The sequence below is a fragment of the Bubalus bubalis genome, chromosome 4, assembly GCF_019923935.1.
Source record: "Bubalus bubalis isolate 160015118507 breed Murrah chromosome 4, NDDB_SH_1, whole genome shotgun sequence".
NCBI lineage: Eukaryota > Metazoa > Chordata > Mammalia > Artiodactyla > Bovidae > Bubalus > Bubalus bubalis.
The window spans coordinates 114,051,514-114,069,973 of record NC_059160.1 but is presented as its reverse complement, the minus strand read 5'-3'; the positions used below and the strand labels follow the sequence as shown (position 1 = coordinate 114,069,973).

General features: G+C 36.2%; 1 protein-coding gene across 6 annotated transcripts in view; it reads right to left on the bottom strand.

The window, feature by feature from the left end:
* The window catches only part of OSBPL8 (oxysterol binding protein like 8), a 164,699-nt gene that overhangs the window by 89,916 nt on the left and 56,323 nt on the right, over positions 1–18,460 (bottom strand). For 5 of the 6 annotated variants that reach the window (XM_044941919.2, XM_044941920.2, XM_044941921.2 and 2 more), the window contains one exon: positions 9,669–9,777. In XM_044941919.2, the coding sequence (XP_044797854.2) occupies positions 9,669–9,777 (109 nt within the window). Of the gene's footprint in view, positions 1–9,640; positions 9,778–18,460 lie in introns of those variants that run through there. The other variant, XM_025284425.3, reaches the window with a different exon arrangement.

Sequence of the window (18,460 nt, the reverse complement as noted above, 5' to 3'; positions counted from 1 at the left end):
TTCTCCTTCAGACCTAGCCTATTTCCAAAGCTTTATCCTAAAACATTGCTTACCTGTATGTTCAGACATTATTGCAAATTAACTTCTGGTTCTAAAATTCTGTTAACAAACTTTAGTATCTCCAGATCCCTCTATGCTCCTAGAAATTGCCAGACTCCAAAGAGTTGCTGTTTATATGGATTATACCTATTCATATTTGCTGAATTAGAAATTAAAGGTGAGAAATTCACTATCTTGGCTAGCTCATCATGGGCAAGTCACAGTGATAAGCCAAGTTGATAGTATACATACTTTTCCATAATCATGTGGTGAAATGCCATTTTACCTCTGTAGTCTCCTCCCCAAAACCCAGTCTAATCATGAGAAAAGTATCAGACAAATCCCAGTTGAGTGACACTGCAAAATATCTGACTAGTACTCCTGAAAAATGTCAAGACTATCAAAAACAAGTCTAAGAAATTTTAACTGTTAGGAGGACCTTATGGAGATGTGATGAGTAAATGTGAAGTGCTACCTGATAGGATTCACACACACATAGAAAGAGAGTATTAGGAGAAAACTAAGGAAATCTGAAACAAAGAGCAAAGGTAATAATGTATCAGGATGGAGTCATTAATTGTATCAAATGTCCCATTCTAGTATGTTAATAATAGAGGAAGGAAACTGAGTACAAGCTATATGGAATTCTTTACGTTCACAAGGTTTCTGTAAGCCTAAAACTCTTATAAGAAAATGAAGCTTATTTAAATTAAAAAATCACTGCTTAGGAAAAAAATTAAACTAAGAAAATTTGAAAACACAAGAATACACAAGCATACACTCCATTAGCCGGCAGAGCAATGACATCACACTTCATGCAGTCTTGGGTAAAAGGCACACTAGACGTTCATGAGAAAGAGAAACAAAGCAAGTAACATCAAGTACCACGGCATTACCACACAAATAATCCAGACCTCACAGGCCTCTGCAAAGATCTTGAGTTCCACAGTCCTGGGAACGCGCTGAGAAAATCTCCAAACACAATGGAAATACAAAAGATTTCTGACTTGGAATTTCTTCTACTTTTTCAGTTAACCCTTTCTTCAATTTAGCTCCCCAAACTTATCAGAGTCCCATCATATACCTGGAAAATGTTTACATTATTCAACTTAGAAGAGAATCAAGGATAACTTTTAAAAGTCAAAAAAAAAAAAAAAAAAAAAAAGGAAGACATACTAAGAATCTAAGCACTGAAACAATAGAAAATACTGAGTAATATTTTCCCACTTGGGCAGTTCAAACATTACCAATATTTAAGTGTATTTAAGTACTGCTATTAATTTATGCTCCTATTGAATTAACAGATCTAAGTGATGATCATCAATGGCCATAAAATTTTTTTAAAGTACTGATACATAAATTTGTATGCTATGACCCCACTTATAAAATCTCATGCGTAAGATATACTCATTAATACACTTAGGAAAGAGGCCTCCAAAATAATAACAGTGGTTACCTCTAGAAAATAAATTTTATTATATTTTTCTTTATTGCTTAAATATGCCACACTGGCATGTATTATTTTTATAGTCAAAAAAGATTAAATGTATTTACATGTTAGGCAAATGAAAATGGAAGATATGCCTCCTGATGGTAACACACAACACCATCAATGAATTACTCTTGTAAAAAAAACTGAACCTGAATCTGAGCAAGCCTCAGGGTAAAACTGTCTACTGACAAATTTGCAAGAAATATAAGTAACTGAGGAACACATTAAATAATGACCATGGCGGAGAATCCGGATTGTGGGAAACCTACAGGACGGCTACCTTATTTCTTCAGTAAATTGAAAATAAAAATTAAAACTGAAAAGGAAAAATCAAAAACAGATGCAGGAGAAACTGAAAAGATTTAAAAAAGACAAAGTGACTTATCAACCAAGCCCAATACAAAGACAATAAAGCTAAATTTAAGCAATAACTAAATATTTGATATTAAAGAATTACTTTTTTTAGAGTAAGAATGGTATTTATGGCTAAAGTTTTAAAGAAAAGTCTTTATATTTTAGAGATTATACTGAAATACTTATGAATAAAATGATGCATATGGGATTTTCTCAAAAAAAGTATGAGGTGGGAAGGCAGGAGTATACATGAACAAGACTGACCTGAACTAATAATGGTAAAGATGAGTGACGGGTACATTAGGGTTCATTTTACTAGTTTATCTTATTTTTTAAACACGTTTGAGGGCGCTCCCTACTGGCCCAGTGGTGAGGACTCCGCCCTGCCAGTGCAGGGCACATGGGCTCTGTCCCTGGTCCGAGAAGATCCCACGTGCCATGGGGCAGCTAAGCCCACGGACCACAGTTACTGAAGCCCAGGCGCCCTAGAGCCCATCCTCTGCAACAAGAGAAGCCACCACAATGAGCAGCTCACACCACAGCCAGAGAGCAGCCCCCATCGACACAATAGGGAAAGCCCTCATGCGGCAAGGGAGACCCTGTACAGCCAAACATGCACACATGCATTCAAAACTTCACATAATAGAGACTGCAAGGAAGGTCTCTATTATCATTCTTGCATGTGTAATTAAACTGTTATAGTTAGCAAATGGTCATTAGGAAGATGAAGATATTTTAATATAAAAGACAATGAGTATGTAGGTAATACATTGGTGACTAAAATGTCTAGTTATTTCATTATTTTACGTAAGATCTCTGCCACCTAAGAATTTACCTAATTTAGGAGCTTATTCTAACTGGCAATTCCTTAGGTGAGATGCCCCACCAGACTACCTGATTTTGGATTATCTGGCAATAGGGCCCACTTCACTAGGCCGGGATGCACCAGAGATTAGTACTATGACGATGGTGGGTAGAATAATGGCCTCCCAAAAATGTCCACATCCCAGGAATTCCCTGGCAATCCAGTGGTTAGGACTGCGTGCTCACACTGCCAAGGGCTCAATCCCTGGTCAGGAAACTAAAATCCCACAAGCTCAGCTTCCAAACAAAAAAGATATTAGAATCTGTGACTGTTTAGAAGCCTTAGGATCTGTGAATGTTACTTTACATGAGGCAAAGGACTCTGCAGATGTGATTAAGTTAAAAATCTTGAGATAGAGCAATTACTCTGGATTACCTGAGTGGACCCAAAGTAATTCCAAGGGTCCTGACAAAAAGGAGAGAAGAAGGTGAGTGTAGCAGGAGGTGTGACAACAAAGGCCAGAGGCTGAATGGGAGGAGGAAGCCACGAGTCAATGAAAGACTGCTACCTTCAGGTATCAACAAAAAGAAACGGACAGTCCCCTCAGAGCCTCCAGAATGAACACAACATCTTGCTTTTAATATCCAGAGCTCTAAGATAATCGGTTACTGCTACTTTAAGACTACATTTGTGGTAACCTGGAGCAGCAAGGGAACCAGCACAATGACTTGAGCTGCCTTCTGAGAAGCGGAGCTTCCTATAACTACGTGAGTTCATGCCGAGGCTGGATGACCTCAGTCAGGGGGTACTGTGGACAGAATCGTTACGTTAGACAGACTATTAGACTAAACGATCTCTAACAGTTTCCCACAAAGACTAAGGGGGAAAAGTAGCCACAGGACTCAGAGGTTTGCAAAAGGCTCTGCTGATAGCATAATCTTTGTTAAAGTTGAAAAGAAAAGGCCTCTACGAGGCAATCCTGAAGTATATAAGCATTAGCCAAACACTTAGCAGGCAGGTCTCAAAGGGTATTCAAATACTAGATGAGCATATGTACCAAATTTGGTGACCCATTTACTATAGATAAGAAACTTCACAGCCTTTCTCCCTCCATTTCCACTTAGGGCTGAGAAGGGGGATCTAATAACAGCCAAGTGCCATTGTACAAGAATACTTTATGAGGATTAATTGACATGTGGATAATTTATCATTAGACTTGAATGCATAAATCTCTTAAAGGTCAGTTATTGAGAAACTGTGCACCAAAAATACTGTCCTTATAAATCCAGGAGATCTTTCCAATCCAGGGATCAAACCCAGGTCTCCCTCACTGCAGATTCTTTACCATCCGAGATACCAGGGAAGCCCCCAAACGAAAACATACAATATACTAAATCAATAATGGTAATGAAGAAACTAAATTAATGGTACGGTTGACCCTTGAACACGTGGGTGTGAACTACACAGTTGCACTTACAGGCAGTTCAACAGTAAATACTACAGTGCTACAGATCAGTGGTTTGTTGAATCGCAGATACCAAAGAACCATGGCTCTGTATCAAGTGTCAGAAGCTCTACCCCAACCCATCTCCAAACATTCAAGAGTCAACTATATTTAAACAAGAGAATAAAAATAATAACCTTTAAAATCTATGACCTGATCAAAAATAATACTTAATGTTACCAAAAATAGGCAATTTCATTAATTTACATGCCAAATACACAAGCTGTATGTTGTTGTCAAATGTTACATATATATAGTAGCCATACTTCTTAGAATATGATTTAAAGTGCTCAGTAAATGCTAATAAAATATCAATTTTACTTTATGAGCACTAAATCATAGTAATCAGTAAAAATTCACCTAGTAAATATAAAACTCTAAGTTTCAGGAAGCTGGGTCATCTGTAGGCCCCTCAAGAAGATACTTACTCATTTACTACATTCTAAGAATTACTGAGCTAAATCATCTTCACCATTCTTTCCACTTCAGAAAGCATATGACTCAAAGTGTCCAATTTAAAGTAGAATCTTAAGAGTTTCTCAACTGAGAGTTCCTAATAATACTACAAAGATTTCTACATGTTTTTAAATTTTTATTCTCTTCTAAAAAGTCATTTATATAATCAATTTTTAATACAACAAAAGATCTTGACCTTTAATAGACTTTATAACTTAGTTTCCTATGATAATAGCATAGTATACAAGATAGTCAAAAGATAGGACTTTCCTTAATGTAAGGAATTTTTTTAATCTACTTCACTTATTTGGTTTACCTCAATCTATTAATAAATATTTGAACCCTGCATTTAAAGGATTTCTCAGTGGTTAATTTCCAAAATGTTATGAGTTCTGCACTTTTACAAAATATTTTAATACATATATTAAATGTAAATGTGTTCCGAAGTGTATTTAGTATAAAGATTGAATTCTTACTTTTTAGTATTTACTACCTAAGACATACAACACTACCACAAAAACAGAACTATAAACAATACATAAGCAAATGAATTTTTTTTAAATAGAAAGCATAATCTCATGTGAAGAAAACCGAATAAGTGGAAAAGTCAACTGAGTCCCAGCTTTCACCACCTCCGCCAAGACTACAAGTAGTCTCAATCAGTACCTGTATCTCTCTCTCTTCTAAATCATCTCATATCCTGCTTCCAGATTCATCCTGTCCACGTTCATAAAACTATTCAGTGACATACCACTGTCTATAGAATCAAGTTCAAAATCCTGGTCTGGCACTCAAGACTTCCATAAGTTTGGTCTCTATCTGCCACATTGATCATTCTTCTTATAAACAACATTCAGTTCAGATCAGTCGCTCAGTCGTGTCCGACTCTTTGCGACCCCATGGACTACAGCACACCAGGTCTCTCTGTCCATTACCAACTGCTGGAGTTTACTCAAACCCATGTCCATTGAGTCGGTGATGCCATCCAAACATCTCATCCTCTGTCGTCCCCTTCTCCTCCTGCCCTCAATCTTTCCCAGCACCAGGGTCTTTTCAAATGAGTCAGCTCTTCACATCAGGTGAACAAAATATTGGAGTTTCAGCTTCAACATCATTCCTTCCGATGAACACCCAGGACTGATCTCCTTTAGGATGGACTGGTTGATCTCCTTGCAGTCCAAGGTACTCTCAAGAGTCTTCTACAATCCACAGTTCAAAAGCATCAATTCTTCTTTATAGAAAAAAGCATCAATCTTTCTTTATAGTCCAACTCTCACATCCATTCATGACTAGTGGAAAAACCATAGCCTTGACTAGACAGACCTTTGTTGACAAAAGTAATGTCTCTGCTTTTTAATATGCTGTCTAGGTTGGTCATAACTTTCCTTCCAAGGAATAAACAATATTACCTTCCAATTTCTCTATGCGTTTCACTTGAATAAACCCTGTGCAATTAATTTCGCTTTTAGCCTTGCCTCTTGCCATCCTCCCTTCCTAGAATGCTCTCCTTGCTCATTTTCAGTCGCATGACCCCTATACCCTATTCACAGTTTGTGTTCTCTTAAGAAACCTTTTCTAACTACCCCAGTGTACAGCAACCACCCAATTTTCACAACTTGTGTAACTATACCTTATGTCCCTCATTTGACACTTAGTAAATGCTTATTACTGCCTTATCTATCCATCCCTCTATCTAGTCTTCTCAAAATAAACATAATTCAGACAGACTACATTTTATCTCTCTTAACATCCCCTTCACTGGCCACAGCACTTTGCACAAAGGCTGCACTCAAAAGAAGCTAACTAACACTATCTTAAAAATTAGTACACACAATTAGGTTTTATACAACACTGCCACCACATACTGACATGTTGCTTTATATTTTCAAAGAACTTTCTGGTTTCACCAGATCATATTGTCCCTGTCAAGTAGGCAGGATAAGCATTCTTTTTTTTTTTTTTTTTTTTTTGACTCAAGAAAAACATTTATTATTCTTATGTTTTGACTTCTTCTGTAGATTCTTTTGGATTTTTTTCTCTCCCTCCCCCGTTGTAGTTGTCAATTTTATTGGCACTGTGAAATCTAATTAAGCTTTTGAGCTTTTTTTTCTCAGTCACATTTTTTTATTGTTGTTATAAACCTCTGCCTCTATGTTGGGCTTTTGCAGTTCTGTGGAGTCTTCCTTTTTTAAAATTTTCTTTTATCTTTTTTAATTTTAATTTTTAAACCTATTATTATTTTCTACATTTATTCCTTTGTTTGTTACCCTATTGTTCTTTTCCCCTTGCAGTTAATCTTTAATGTATATAAATCTTCTTTATCTACCTCTATTTAACTTTGCATATCTATTCTTTCTTTCTTTTCTTTCTTTCCTTTCCTCTCAACATATTTGTTAGTTTTATTTTCATTGCTTTATTCCCCAATTGGCATCTTGCTTTAGTTTTCTTTTCCAGTTCGTGCTTTAGTTAGTTTTCTTCTAATAGATATAATTTTTGGTTTTCTTTGTTCGCCGGGTCAATCCATTGTACTTTATTTTTGTTGAACTGTTTTGATTTTGCTTATGTGTGTAGATGTTTATGTGTATATTCAGTCACACTTCTTATTGTTGCTATAAACCCCTGCTTCTACATTGGGCTTTTGCAGTTCTGTGGAGTTTTCCTTTTTTTTCCCCCTATTGTCCCTGTCAAGTAGGCAGGATAAGCATTCTTGTTTATGTATTTTTCATTGAAGTAGAATATTTGCCTCAATATTTTAAACAGTAAAAATGAGATTCAGAGAAAGTGCAAATCCAAAATTACTCAACAGTGCAGGACTTTTAAAAATGTGTTTTGTTGCCTCTTCTGCCTCTAAATATTTATCTTTTTGGAGAAAAGGCTGAATATTAATAGTTATATTAACAATAACCATACTAGCTTTTATTTACTGGGTATTTATAATGTGCACAGATGTGGAAAAAGGCATTTTATAGATATATTATCTGAATTAATATGCAGGTAAATATTAAGTAGATATTACTACTAATCTTTATTTAAAACCTGAGGAAAATTGGAAACCCTGAGAATGTAGCTAAGTGACAGAGCTCAGATTTTAACCCACAACCAAGTATCTACAAAGCCCATGTTCTTATCCACCTCTCTTAAATCTAAACTAACTGGCTTAGGCCATGCAGTTCAAAGGTGATACTTCATTAATAGATCACTCAAAGTGGACCTCAAGATTAGTTTTGAATAGAGAAAATTTCAGCAGTTCATACTGAAATCAGTGGTATTACTGTTTCTAAAATAAGCTACAATATTTCACCGAAGAAACAATGAAGAATAAAAAGAAAATTGATCTCATTGCGTTTTAAGTAACTTGCTCTAACCTCTCAATATCAATAGAAATAAATATAAAAAATGAATAAAACTTTAACAGTACAGTGCAGACATTCCGGTATAGAATTTAATACTATCTACTTAGATACTAAGTTTAAAAAGATAACAATAAATTTTAAGCAATTCTATCCAGAAAGACAGGTATGATGTAATCAACATGTTAGTGGCAAAGGAAAGTGTTTAGAGATAGACCTCAGTTGCATCATTTAAGATGTAGCTTTTAGAGAACATAATCAACCTCCCTGAACCTATTTCCCTGTCTTTAAAAGTGAGGATAAGCAAATATCTACCTTTAATGACTGTTGTGAAGACAGTCTGAAAAAGTGTATACTCAGAAAACAGCAATTGCTATTACTGATATTTATATATCATAACCAAAAGATTTAAAATATTTTAGCCAAAAATAAACCTTCAGGAAGTCCATTAGCTTTAAATAAGAAAATTTATTTATGATAAATTTATGATAAAGTAAACAGTATGTTCCAAGAAAGGCTTTCATCTTTTTTTTTTTGAAGACATAGTGAAAACAAAATAACCTACCATCAGTTTTCCATTTAAAATCGTCGTCACGATAACCTTCTTCATAAACCAAGTTCCGTCCATGTCCATTTTATTCTCTATTAAGAAGCTATCATTTTAAAGTTTAACTTTTTTTGACCATTAAAGAAACAAGTTTGAGCCAGAAATTCAGGAAAGGGTGGGACCAAGTTAACGCAAGTAAGCAAAACTGCATTTTGCTGTCAATCATTACTGATCCTACATTGGAGCCTGAACAAAGAACATTCACTAAATTAAAATTCGCAAACATCTCAATTTAGTAGTGACTTTCAACTTCACAGCAGTATGAAAGAAAAGCTGGCCGCTGCATCATTCCAATATTGTAACTCTGTCAAAGAATCTACCACCTAACAAGCCACAGAGCTATCAGCTGGCTACATTTTACCCACTGGCACCTTGACTTTAGGTAGTACAAACATTTCTAATAAAGAGTCTATAAATCAGTATTTAATGGCATCTTTAAAACTGCAACAGGAAAAATGAAAATGAAATGATCCTTGAGCAAAATGTCTCTATGCATGACAAAGCGTCATTTAATTTACCCCACTGGTTAATTTTTATTTTTATTTTTTTACTTACTGGAGAAGGTACACTTATAACCATCACCCATACCTAAGTGTTTTAATTTCAGAATACAATTCAATCACAGGCAGCAATACTTATTAAATCTTCACACTTCTATAGAAAGAGTATGTATGACAACATATATTAATAATTAAATCTTAATTCTTTCATTCTGTCCCCAGCTACACAATTTAAGATTTTCAGGCATTTAATTTTTTCAATTGTGAATAACCTCTTGATTTCAATAAGACAAAGTTTCTTGAGGAAAACACGAACACCAACTATTCTATCAGTATGTCTTACTATATGGCCAGGAAAGCAAGGAAAAAGAGGTAGGAGTTAGAGGGGAAATGGCAGAAAACTGGATTATGCTTCAACAAGCTTTAAACTACCTATAATTTTTATATCAACTTTTTTGGAAGTTCGTTTTAAATACATTTAAAATATAAAATGATGGCTTAAATCAAACACTTCCCAAGATAGATGGTAGTACCTTATTATGCTGTATTTGAATCACTCACCAAAATTCGGTCAGGTTCTCCATCTGCCAAACTTGCCTCCATAGTGAAAGAAGATAGGTTTACACTTCTCTTTCCATTAATGTTTAGCCATCCTGTAAACTTGGAAATCCTAGGAGAAGAAAATCATACACATTAGTTCTGGTATAAAACTGTGATAAGTGGAAAATAAAACATCAAGTATACAAAGATGGAGATATCATTTTAGGCTGAGCTTATCAGGAAACATCAATAATGGAGAAACAGATTTTGACGTGGGCCTTGAAGAGTCGTAAAAGTTCAAAAAAAAATGAACGACAATATTCCAAGTGAAGAGGAAAAGCAAGAGCCAGGTTAAATATATGAGACTGTTCAAAATTTGAAAAGATGCCTAAACCTACTTATAATTGAGGAAATAAAATTAGATTCTTTCTCATTATTACATTGGCAAATACTAAAGTATGCTACCATCTGATGTTGGCACAAATGTAGGAAAACAGATGTTCTCAAACACTTTTGTGAATAGAATATAAATGGAAACAATTTAGGAGAGGACAATTTAATGAGAGAACATAATATATAAAAAAACTTTGTGCTTCTGAATGTTTCATTTTTACAATGAACACCTATTATTTTTATACTTATTTTTATTTTTAATAGTCTTAGAATTATGCCTTCACAAGTCTTTTCCTTTGAGCTTTTTAACTAACAAAGCCTCCAAGATGAACTCCTGTAATAATTATATATATCCAGAAGTCTCTAATAATCTAATAATTCTTTCTTAAAACAATTAACAAAATTAAAACCAAGAAATATGTAGATTTCTAGTCATTTCTTGGGAGTTCCAAATCATTTTCTTGTTTTTGCAAGTATAAAAGGCTGCAGTGAAATATAAATACAGGACGACCATCCTGTGGATACAAGTCAGGATCTTTCTCCAGCCAACCCTGTCATTGTCCAATGGGCTCACAAAGTTGCCATGGTGGTAGGGATGAAGGTTATGCATGGGCTCAGCAGCATGACCCTCCACTCACCAAGACAAATTTGGCTACTGCCACTGCTGAGTGCCAAATCTGCCTGCAACAGAGACCTACACTGAGTCCCCAGTATGGCACTGTTCCCTGGGGTGATCAGCCAGCTACCTGTGACAAGTTGATTACATTGGACTTCTGTCTCCCCTGGTGGCTCAGCTGGTAAACAATCTGGCTGCAGTGGGGGAGACCCAGGTTTGATCCCTGGGTCAAGAAGATCCCCTGGATAAGGGAATGGCAGCCCACTCCAGTATTCTTGCCTGGAGAATTCTACGGACAGAGGAGCCAGAGCCTGGAGGGCTACAGTCCATGTGGTCACAAAGAGTCAGACAAGACTTGACAATTAACACACTATCATGGAAGGGGCAGCGCTTTATTCTAGCTGAAACAGATACTTACTCTGTATATAGATTTGCCTTTCCTGCACAAAATGCTTCTGCCAAAACTACTATCCATAGACTTAGAGAATGCCTTATCTACTTCCTCCTATTATTCTATAAAGCACTGTTGCTAATCAAGGAACTCATTTCACAGCAAAAAAAAAAAAAAAAAAAAAAGTGTGGCAATGGCCTAGAGAATTCACTGGTCTGTCTTACTATAATCTCTGTCATACTAAAACAGCTGGTTTGATAGAACAGTGGCATGACCTTTTGAAGACTCAGGCAGAACACCAGCCAGGTGGCAATACCTTGCACGCCTGGGCAAAGACCCCCCAAAAGTTCCATGTGCTATGAATGTCCAATATATGGTGCTGCTTCTTGCATAGCCAAGATTCACAGGTCCAAGAATCAAAGGAGGAAACAGAAGTGACATCACTTATTGGCTCACAAGCAGAAATTTTTATTTTATTATTATCACAATGTTGTGTTAGTTTCTGGTGTACCGAAAAGTGATTCACACACACACACATATTCTTTTCTGTTATGGTTTATTATGGTTTATTTTTATTATGGACGCTGACTATACGTCCTTCTGCTATCCAGCAGGACCTTGCTGTTTATCTATTTTATGTAAAGTAGTTTGTATCTGCTAAGCTCAGACTCCTCATCTATCTGTCCCCAACTCCCTTTCCCCCTTTAGTAACCGTAAGTTTGTTTTCTGTATCTGAGTCTGTTTCTGTTTTGTAAGTTCATGCCCTATTTTAGATTTCACATATAGGTGGCATCATATGGTACTCCTTTCTCTTTCTGACTCACTTCACTTAGCATGATAATCTTTAGGCCCATCCATGATGCTGCAAATGGCATTATTTCATTCTTTTTTACAGCTAAGCAGTGTTCCATCGTGTATATATACCACATCTTCTTTACCCATTCATCAGTAGGTGGACATTTAGGTTGCTTCCATGTCTTGGCTATTGTAAAATGTAATTAGAGTTTTCTCCAGACATATATCCAGGAGTAGGATCCCTGGATCACATGGTAATTCTATTTTTAGTTTTCTGAGGAACCTCCATACTGTTTTCCATAGTGGCTACAGCAACTTACATTCTCACCAACAGTGTAGGTGGGTTCCCTTTTCTCCACATCCTCTCCAGCATTTCTTATTTGTAGACTTTTTTAAAATGATGGTCAATCTGACCAGCATGAGATGGTACCTCATTGTAGTTTCGATTTGCATGTCTCATACTTAGTGATGTTGAGCATTTTTTCAGTGCCTATTGGCCATCTGTATGCCTTCTTTGGAGAAATGTCTATTTAGGTCTTCTTCTCATTTTTTGTTCGGGTCGGTTTTTTGTTACTGAGTTGTTATCAGCTGTTTGTATACTTTAGAAACTAGGCCCTTTTTGGTCGAATTGTTCACAAATATTTTCCCTAGTCCCTATGTTGTCTTTTCATTTTATTTATGGTTTCCTTTGCTGTGCAAAAGCTTACAAGTTTGATTAGGTTCCAGTTGTTTATTTTTGCTTTTATTTCTATAGTCTTGGGAGACTGACTGAAGAAAACACTGGTAACATTTATGTCAGAGGATGTTTTGCCTGTATTCTCTTCTAGGAGTTTAATGGTGTCATGTCTTACATTGAAGTCTTCAAGCCATTTTGAGTTTATTTTAGTGTACGGTGTGAGGATGTGCTCTAACTTCACTGATTTACATGCGGCTGTCACGCTTTCCCAGCGCCACTCACTAGTAAAATGTTTCTGTCTCCTCTTCCCATGACCTTTGCTCTGCTGGCCTAGAGGTCTCAGTCCCAAAGGAAGGAATGCTTCCACTGAACTGGAAGTTAAGCCGGCCACCTTCCCGTGCTTCTGAATCAGTGGGCAAAGAAGGAACTTACTCTGCTGGCCTGGGTAACTGACTAATTATCAAGGGGAAATGGACTACAATGCCACAATGGTGCTAAGAAGAGCGTGTCTGGTTACTGGAAATCCCTAAGGGTATCTCTTAGTACTGCCATGTCTTCTGATTAAATTCAACAGAAAACTTCAATAGCCCAACCTAGGCAGGACTACTACTACTGACTCAAACCCTTCAGAAACAAAAGTCTGGGTCACTCTACCAGTAAAGAACTACGGCTATCTGAGGTGCATGCTGAGGGCAAAGGAATACAAAAAGGGTAGTGGAAGAAGGAATCTATAAATCTCAGATCCCACTACATTACCAGTTACAGAAACGAGAATTATAATTGTCATGAGTATTTTTTCCTTATTTTATTATGAAGGTTGTATATGGTGTGTTATATATGCTGTGTATACTCATCAAATAACTGGTTTCTTCTCTCTTCTTATCATATAACATAAGATACACTGACTTTACATCATAGTAGTTAATTACTCTTAACTTTATATCAATATTTAACTTATAGGATATCAAGGAGAGTGAACGTCACCCAAGGACTTTGCAACCTGCCCTGCAATTTCAGGCTTGCCAGCCCCTTCAAGCACGTGAGCCAATTCCTTAAAATAAATCCATCTCTTTCTTCCCCTCTTTCTTTCCGTATATACGTTTATCTAATTCATTCTGTTTCTCCGGAGAACCCTGACTGATAAAATAAGTTACGCGTGTGTTCATATCTTATCCATACAGACATAGATATATTTATCTCATTGTTCATTCTCACCACCTTCTGTTCCTCTGTATCTCCTCTTCCACAAAAGCTAAAAGGATGAGAACTCCATTTTACAAATCTTTAATCCCAGAATTCTGTATGTGATTCACATTCTGCAAATGCAATGCATTTATGCAGCATTTGGAAGGCAGAAGAGAGACAGAAACAAAGCCGTTCTTCTGAATGCAGTAGACACCTGGACTGTGACAGATATGAGGTTTTACAGTAATCACCGAATGCTCCCCTGTCAGCTCCCTATGTTGGCACTACCCGCAAGCCACAGCAGCAGCAGCAGCAGTGAAAGCTGAGAACAGTCTTGCAAGCTCCACACCTACAGCTTTCCCAATAAGTTTTAAGAATCTAATTCCCCTTACTAGTTTTCCTTTTACTTTAAGTATCTATAGTGATTTGTTCTCCTCAATGAACCTGGCCTGGCAAGAGGTTTTTAAAACTAATAATGAAAATATATTGTTTATTAGATAGTAATCAGTGTGGAGAAGAAAAATTAGGAAGGGAGCAATTATATGACATGTACAGTAATAGGGAGAATTTTAGATAAGAACAAATCTGAGTCAAGATCTCAGTAACATGAGGGGGTGAGCTGCTCAAGTATCTAGAAGACTCTTCCAGGCAGAAGAGGAAACAGCAAACACAAAGATCCTAAGGCAGGAGCAGGAGGCATGCCTAAAGAGCAGCAAAGAGAGCCTTTCTTGGTGCTTCCAACGTAGTGGGTGTGAGTTTGACACCTGGTTGGGGAATAAGATCCCACATGCTATGCAGCATGACCAGAAGATTTAAAAAAACAGAAAAAGGTTTTTGAATTGGTTAACAAAGCAAAATTCACATTATGTAGTTTATAGGCACACGCCCAAAACAATACAAATGGTACTTTATAATGCAAAAGGTGAGAGTACAGAATAAAGATAAAATATTAAAAAAATAAGATAAAGAACATCAAGAAGACTAATATGGCGAGTAGAATAAGGAAAAGAGCAATGGGTAATAAGAACAGAAAGATAACTATGTTCCAAATTGCCATCAGCCTCATAAGACAGAAGGACTCTGGCTTGCTTACACTCTGAACGAGATGGGAAGTTATCTGTTGAAAAGAGAGCAGAGAAGTAACAGAATCTGACTTATACAGGATTACTCTGGCTACTGGCTGAGAAAACAGTAGCAACAGGAAGACCACTGCTATAACGCAGGAGTGTGCCAGAACAGCAGCAAGAAATGTGGCAAATAGTGTTAAATTATTTAAGTATTTTGAATAGGGAGTCAAAAGGACCTGTTAATGAACAGATATAGGATGTGACTTTAATGAGAGAGACAGACAGAAGTATGCGTGGGGGAGTAAGACCTAGATGGTCTGTGTCCTGAGCAACGAGAAGAATGAAACTACCACTAACATATGTTGAGTACATTATAGGAAGACTTGAAGAGGAAAGGGCTGAATATCACAGCTCCTTTTGGATATATTTACTGTGAGACACTAGTTACACATTTGAACAGAGATAGCAACTGGATATAGTTAGACCTATGACTGTGAGGTTAAGAAGTCAGGGTAGAAATGTAAACTGAGAGTCAGCATATAGATGGAATTTAAAACTATGAGACTAGTGAGATCTCCTTGGGAATCAGTGTAGGCAGAAAAGAGGACAGAGTACAGAGCTCTGGGGTATTCAATATTAAAGAATCAATATTTAGAGAATGAATAAATCCCAATTTTTGCTTTTCAATTTTCAGATCTACTCAATATAATTATTTTATGTAAAAACAAAATCACTCTATATAAAAAGCTAAAACAATTTTGAGAAAGAAGACCAAAGCTGAAGGTATCATGCTCCCTGACTTCAGACTACACTAAAAAGCTATAGTAATCAAAACAGTATGGTACTGCCACAAAAACAAACACATAAATCAACAGAACAGAATAGGGAGCCCATAAATAAACCCACTCAACTGCAGTCAATTAACAAAACAAAGGAGGCAAGAATATACAATACGGAGAAGACAATCTCTTCAATAAATGGTGCTGGGAAAACTAGACAGCTACATGTAAAAGAATAAAATCAGAATATTTCCTTATAGCATATACCAAAAAAAACACAAAACCTCAAAGTGGATTAAAGATCCTGATGTTAGACCAAAAACCATAAAACTCCAAGAAGAAAACATAGGCAGAATACACTTTGACATAAATCATAGCAGTATTTTTTGGATGTGTCTCTCAAGGCAAAGGAAATAGAAGCAAAAATAAACAAATGGGACCTAATTAAATTTAAAAAGCTTATGCACAGAAAAGGAAACCATGGACAAAAGGAAAAGACAACCTACAGAATGGGAGAGATTATTTGTAAATGATATGATCAATAAAGGGTTAAAAAGCTCATACAACTCAATACCACAAAAAATAATACCATCCAATTAAAAACTGAGCAGAAGACCCGAATAGACATTTTTCCAAAAAAGACATACAGATGGCCAACTGGCACATGAAAACATGCTGAACACTGCAAATCATCAGAGGAATGACTGCAAATCAAAACCACAACAAAATATCATCTCAGAATCTGTCAGAATGGCTATTACCAAAAACCCCCACAAATTACAAATGCAGATGAGGATGTGGAGAAAAGGGAACTCTTTTATTCCCACGGCTGGTGAGAATGTAAACTGGTGCAGTCACTATGAAAAATAGTATGGGAGTTCCTCAAAAAACTAAAAATGGAACTACTATATGATCCAGCAATCTCATTCCTGAATATATATCCAAAGAAAATAAAAATACTAATTTGAAAAGATACACGCACTCCCATGTTTATTGCGGCATTACTTATAACAGCCAAGATATGGAAGCAACTTAAGTGCCCATCAACAGACGAATGGATAAACATATGAGATTATATATCTATCTATATACATGATATATATATATATCTGTATCTTAATCTTTCTCTCTATATATACACACATATATATACACACACACATTGAAATGTTACTTAGCCATTAAAAAGGATGAAATCCTGCCATCTGCAGCAAAATGGATGAACCTAGAGAATATCTTGCTTATTGAAATGTCAGAGAAAGACAAACACTGTGTAACATCACTTATGTGTGGAATCTGAAAAATAAATCTTCATGCAAAACAGAAACAGACCCACAGATACAGAAAACAAATCTGTGGTTGTCAAAGGGGAGAGGTAAGGGAGAAAAACACCAGTTAGTGGTTTGGGTTTAACAGACACAAACTACACAACAAGAATACACTATAGCACAGAGGATTATAGCCACTGTCGTATAATAACCTAGGATGGAACAGAATCTGTAAAATACTGAATCACTACGCTGTACTCCTGAATCTGGGCGCTTTCCCTGTGGCTCAGTGGTAAAGAATCCGCCTGCCAATGCAGGAGATACAGGCTCAATCCCTGGGTTGGGAATAGCCCCTGGAGAAGAAAATGGAAACCCACTCTAGTATTCTTCCTTGAGAAATCCCATGGACAGAGGAGACTGGAAGGCCAGAGTCCATAGGGTCACAAAAGAGTCAGACACAACTTAGCAAGTGAACAACAATACCTGAACCTAATATAATATTGTAAATCAATTATACTTTCAGAAAAAATAAATTAGAAAGGGAGCAGGAAAAGAAAGATAATTGCCCTAAATTCCTCACAGTTGAAACTAGGGAGGTGAGATGCTACTAACATGTCAAGAAACAAGTTCTTAGTATTTTCTTTGAAATCAAAGAGTATAACTGAAAATGTATAATGAAAAATCCTAGAGGGAGAGGGTGATTGACTGGAAGCTTAAAATATAAGCAGACTCGTTTCCCTCTCTTTTAAGAGTTTAAAGCTAAAGATGTCTAGATGATAATCTGAGAATAAAAAGTACATTTTTAAAAGTTAAAACAGTGATTAAACACAGACCTAGTGGCAGTAGGCTCTAGGGAGCAGACTTGAAGAGAAGAAAGGCAGTTTCCTATTTTAACTCTTGTGCATGTTGCTTCTATAACCAAAAAGAATGTCTAAGTTTTTTGTAAAATAGTAAGGTGCATCACAACCCTGAAGACTTCTTTCTCCAAACTGCCAAGCTATAGCTAGGCCTGCATCCTAATTTAAACATGATAGCTGGATTGAAAGTTTAAAGACTCTGCTCCCTCTTTTGCTCCTTTGTTATCAGTGCTCTAGATATCGTTTGGGGCACTGGTACCTCACTGTCTACCCTTACACTAACAGAGTTCCTAGAGGAAAAAATGTATAAAAATCTGCTCTATTCTGGGCTTGAACTGTTATTCCAGTCACAGAAAAAATGAAGGAGCATCTACTAAGCAAGACTAATGACTTTAACATATGTCATTTAACCATAACAACTTCTTGGCACTGTTGAATGACGGCTGTCTCTGAAGGCAGTTACAAGTTGTATAGATTAGATTGTGGCTCCTATCTCACAGGATGCTATTTTGTTTTGTTAAATGCTTAAGTTATAAAAAGCAAGAATGCCTATCAATGAACACACCATACATCTAAAGATTAGCACTGCCTTCTTATCACTGGAAACTAGGATTAAATTCAATAATCTTAACCTCATTCATTGCCAATTTGATTTTTAAAAAAAGACTGCAAATAAGAGTAATTTGGTCTAGTTAGTCTGAACTAATGTACAGTATTTATAGTAGATTAAATCCTAAAGGAAAGTCTAATATAATGAGAAATTAATTATACAAATGTGACACATCC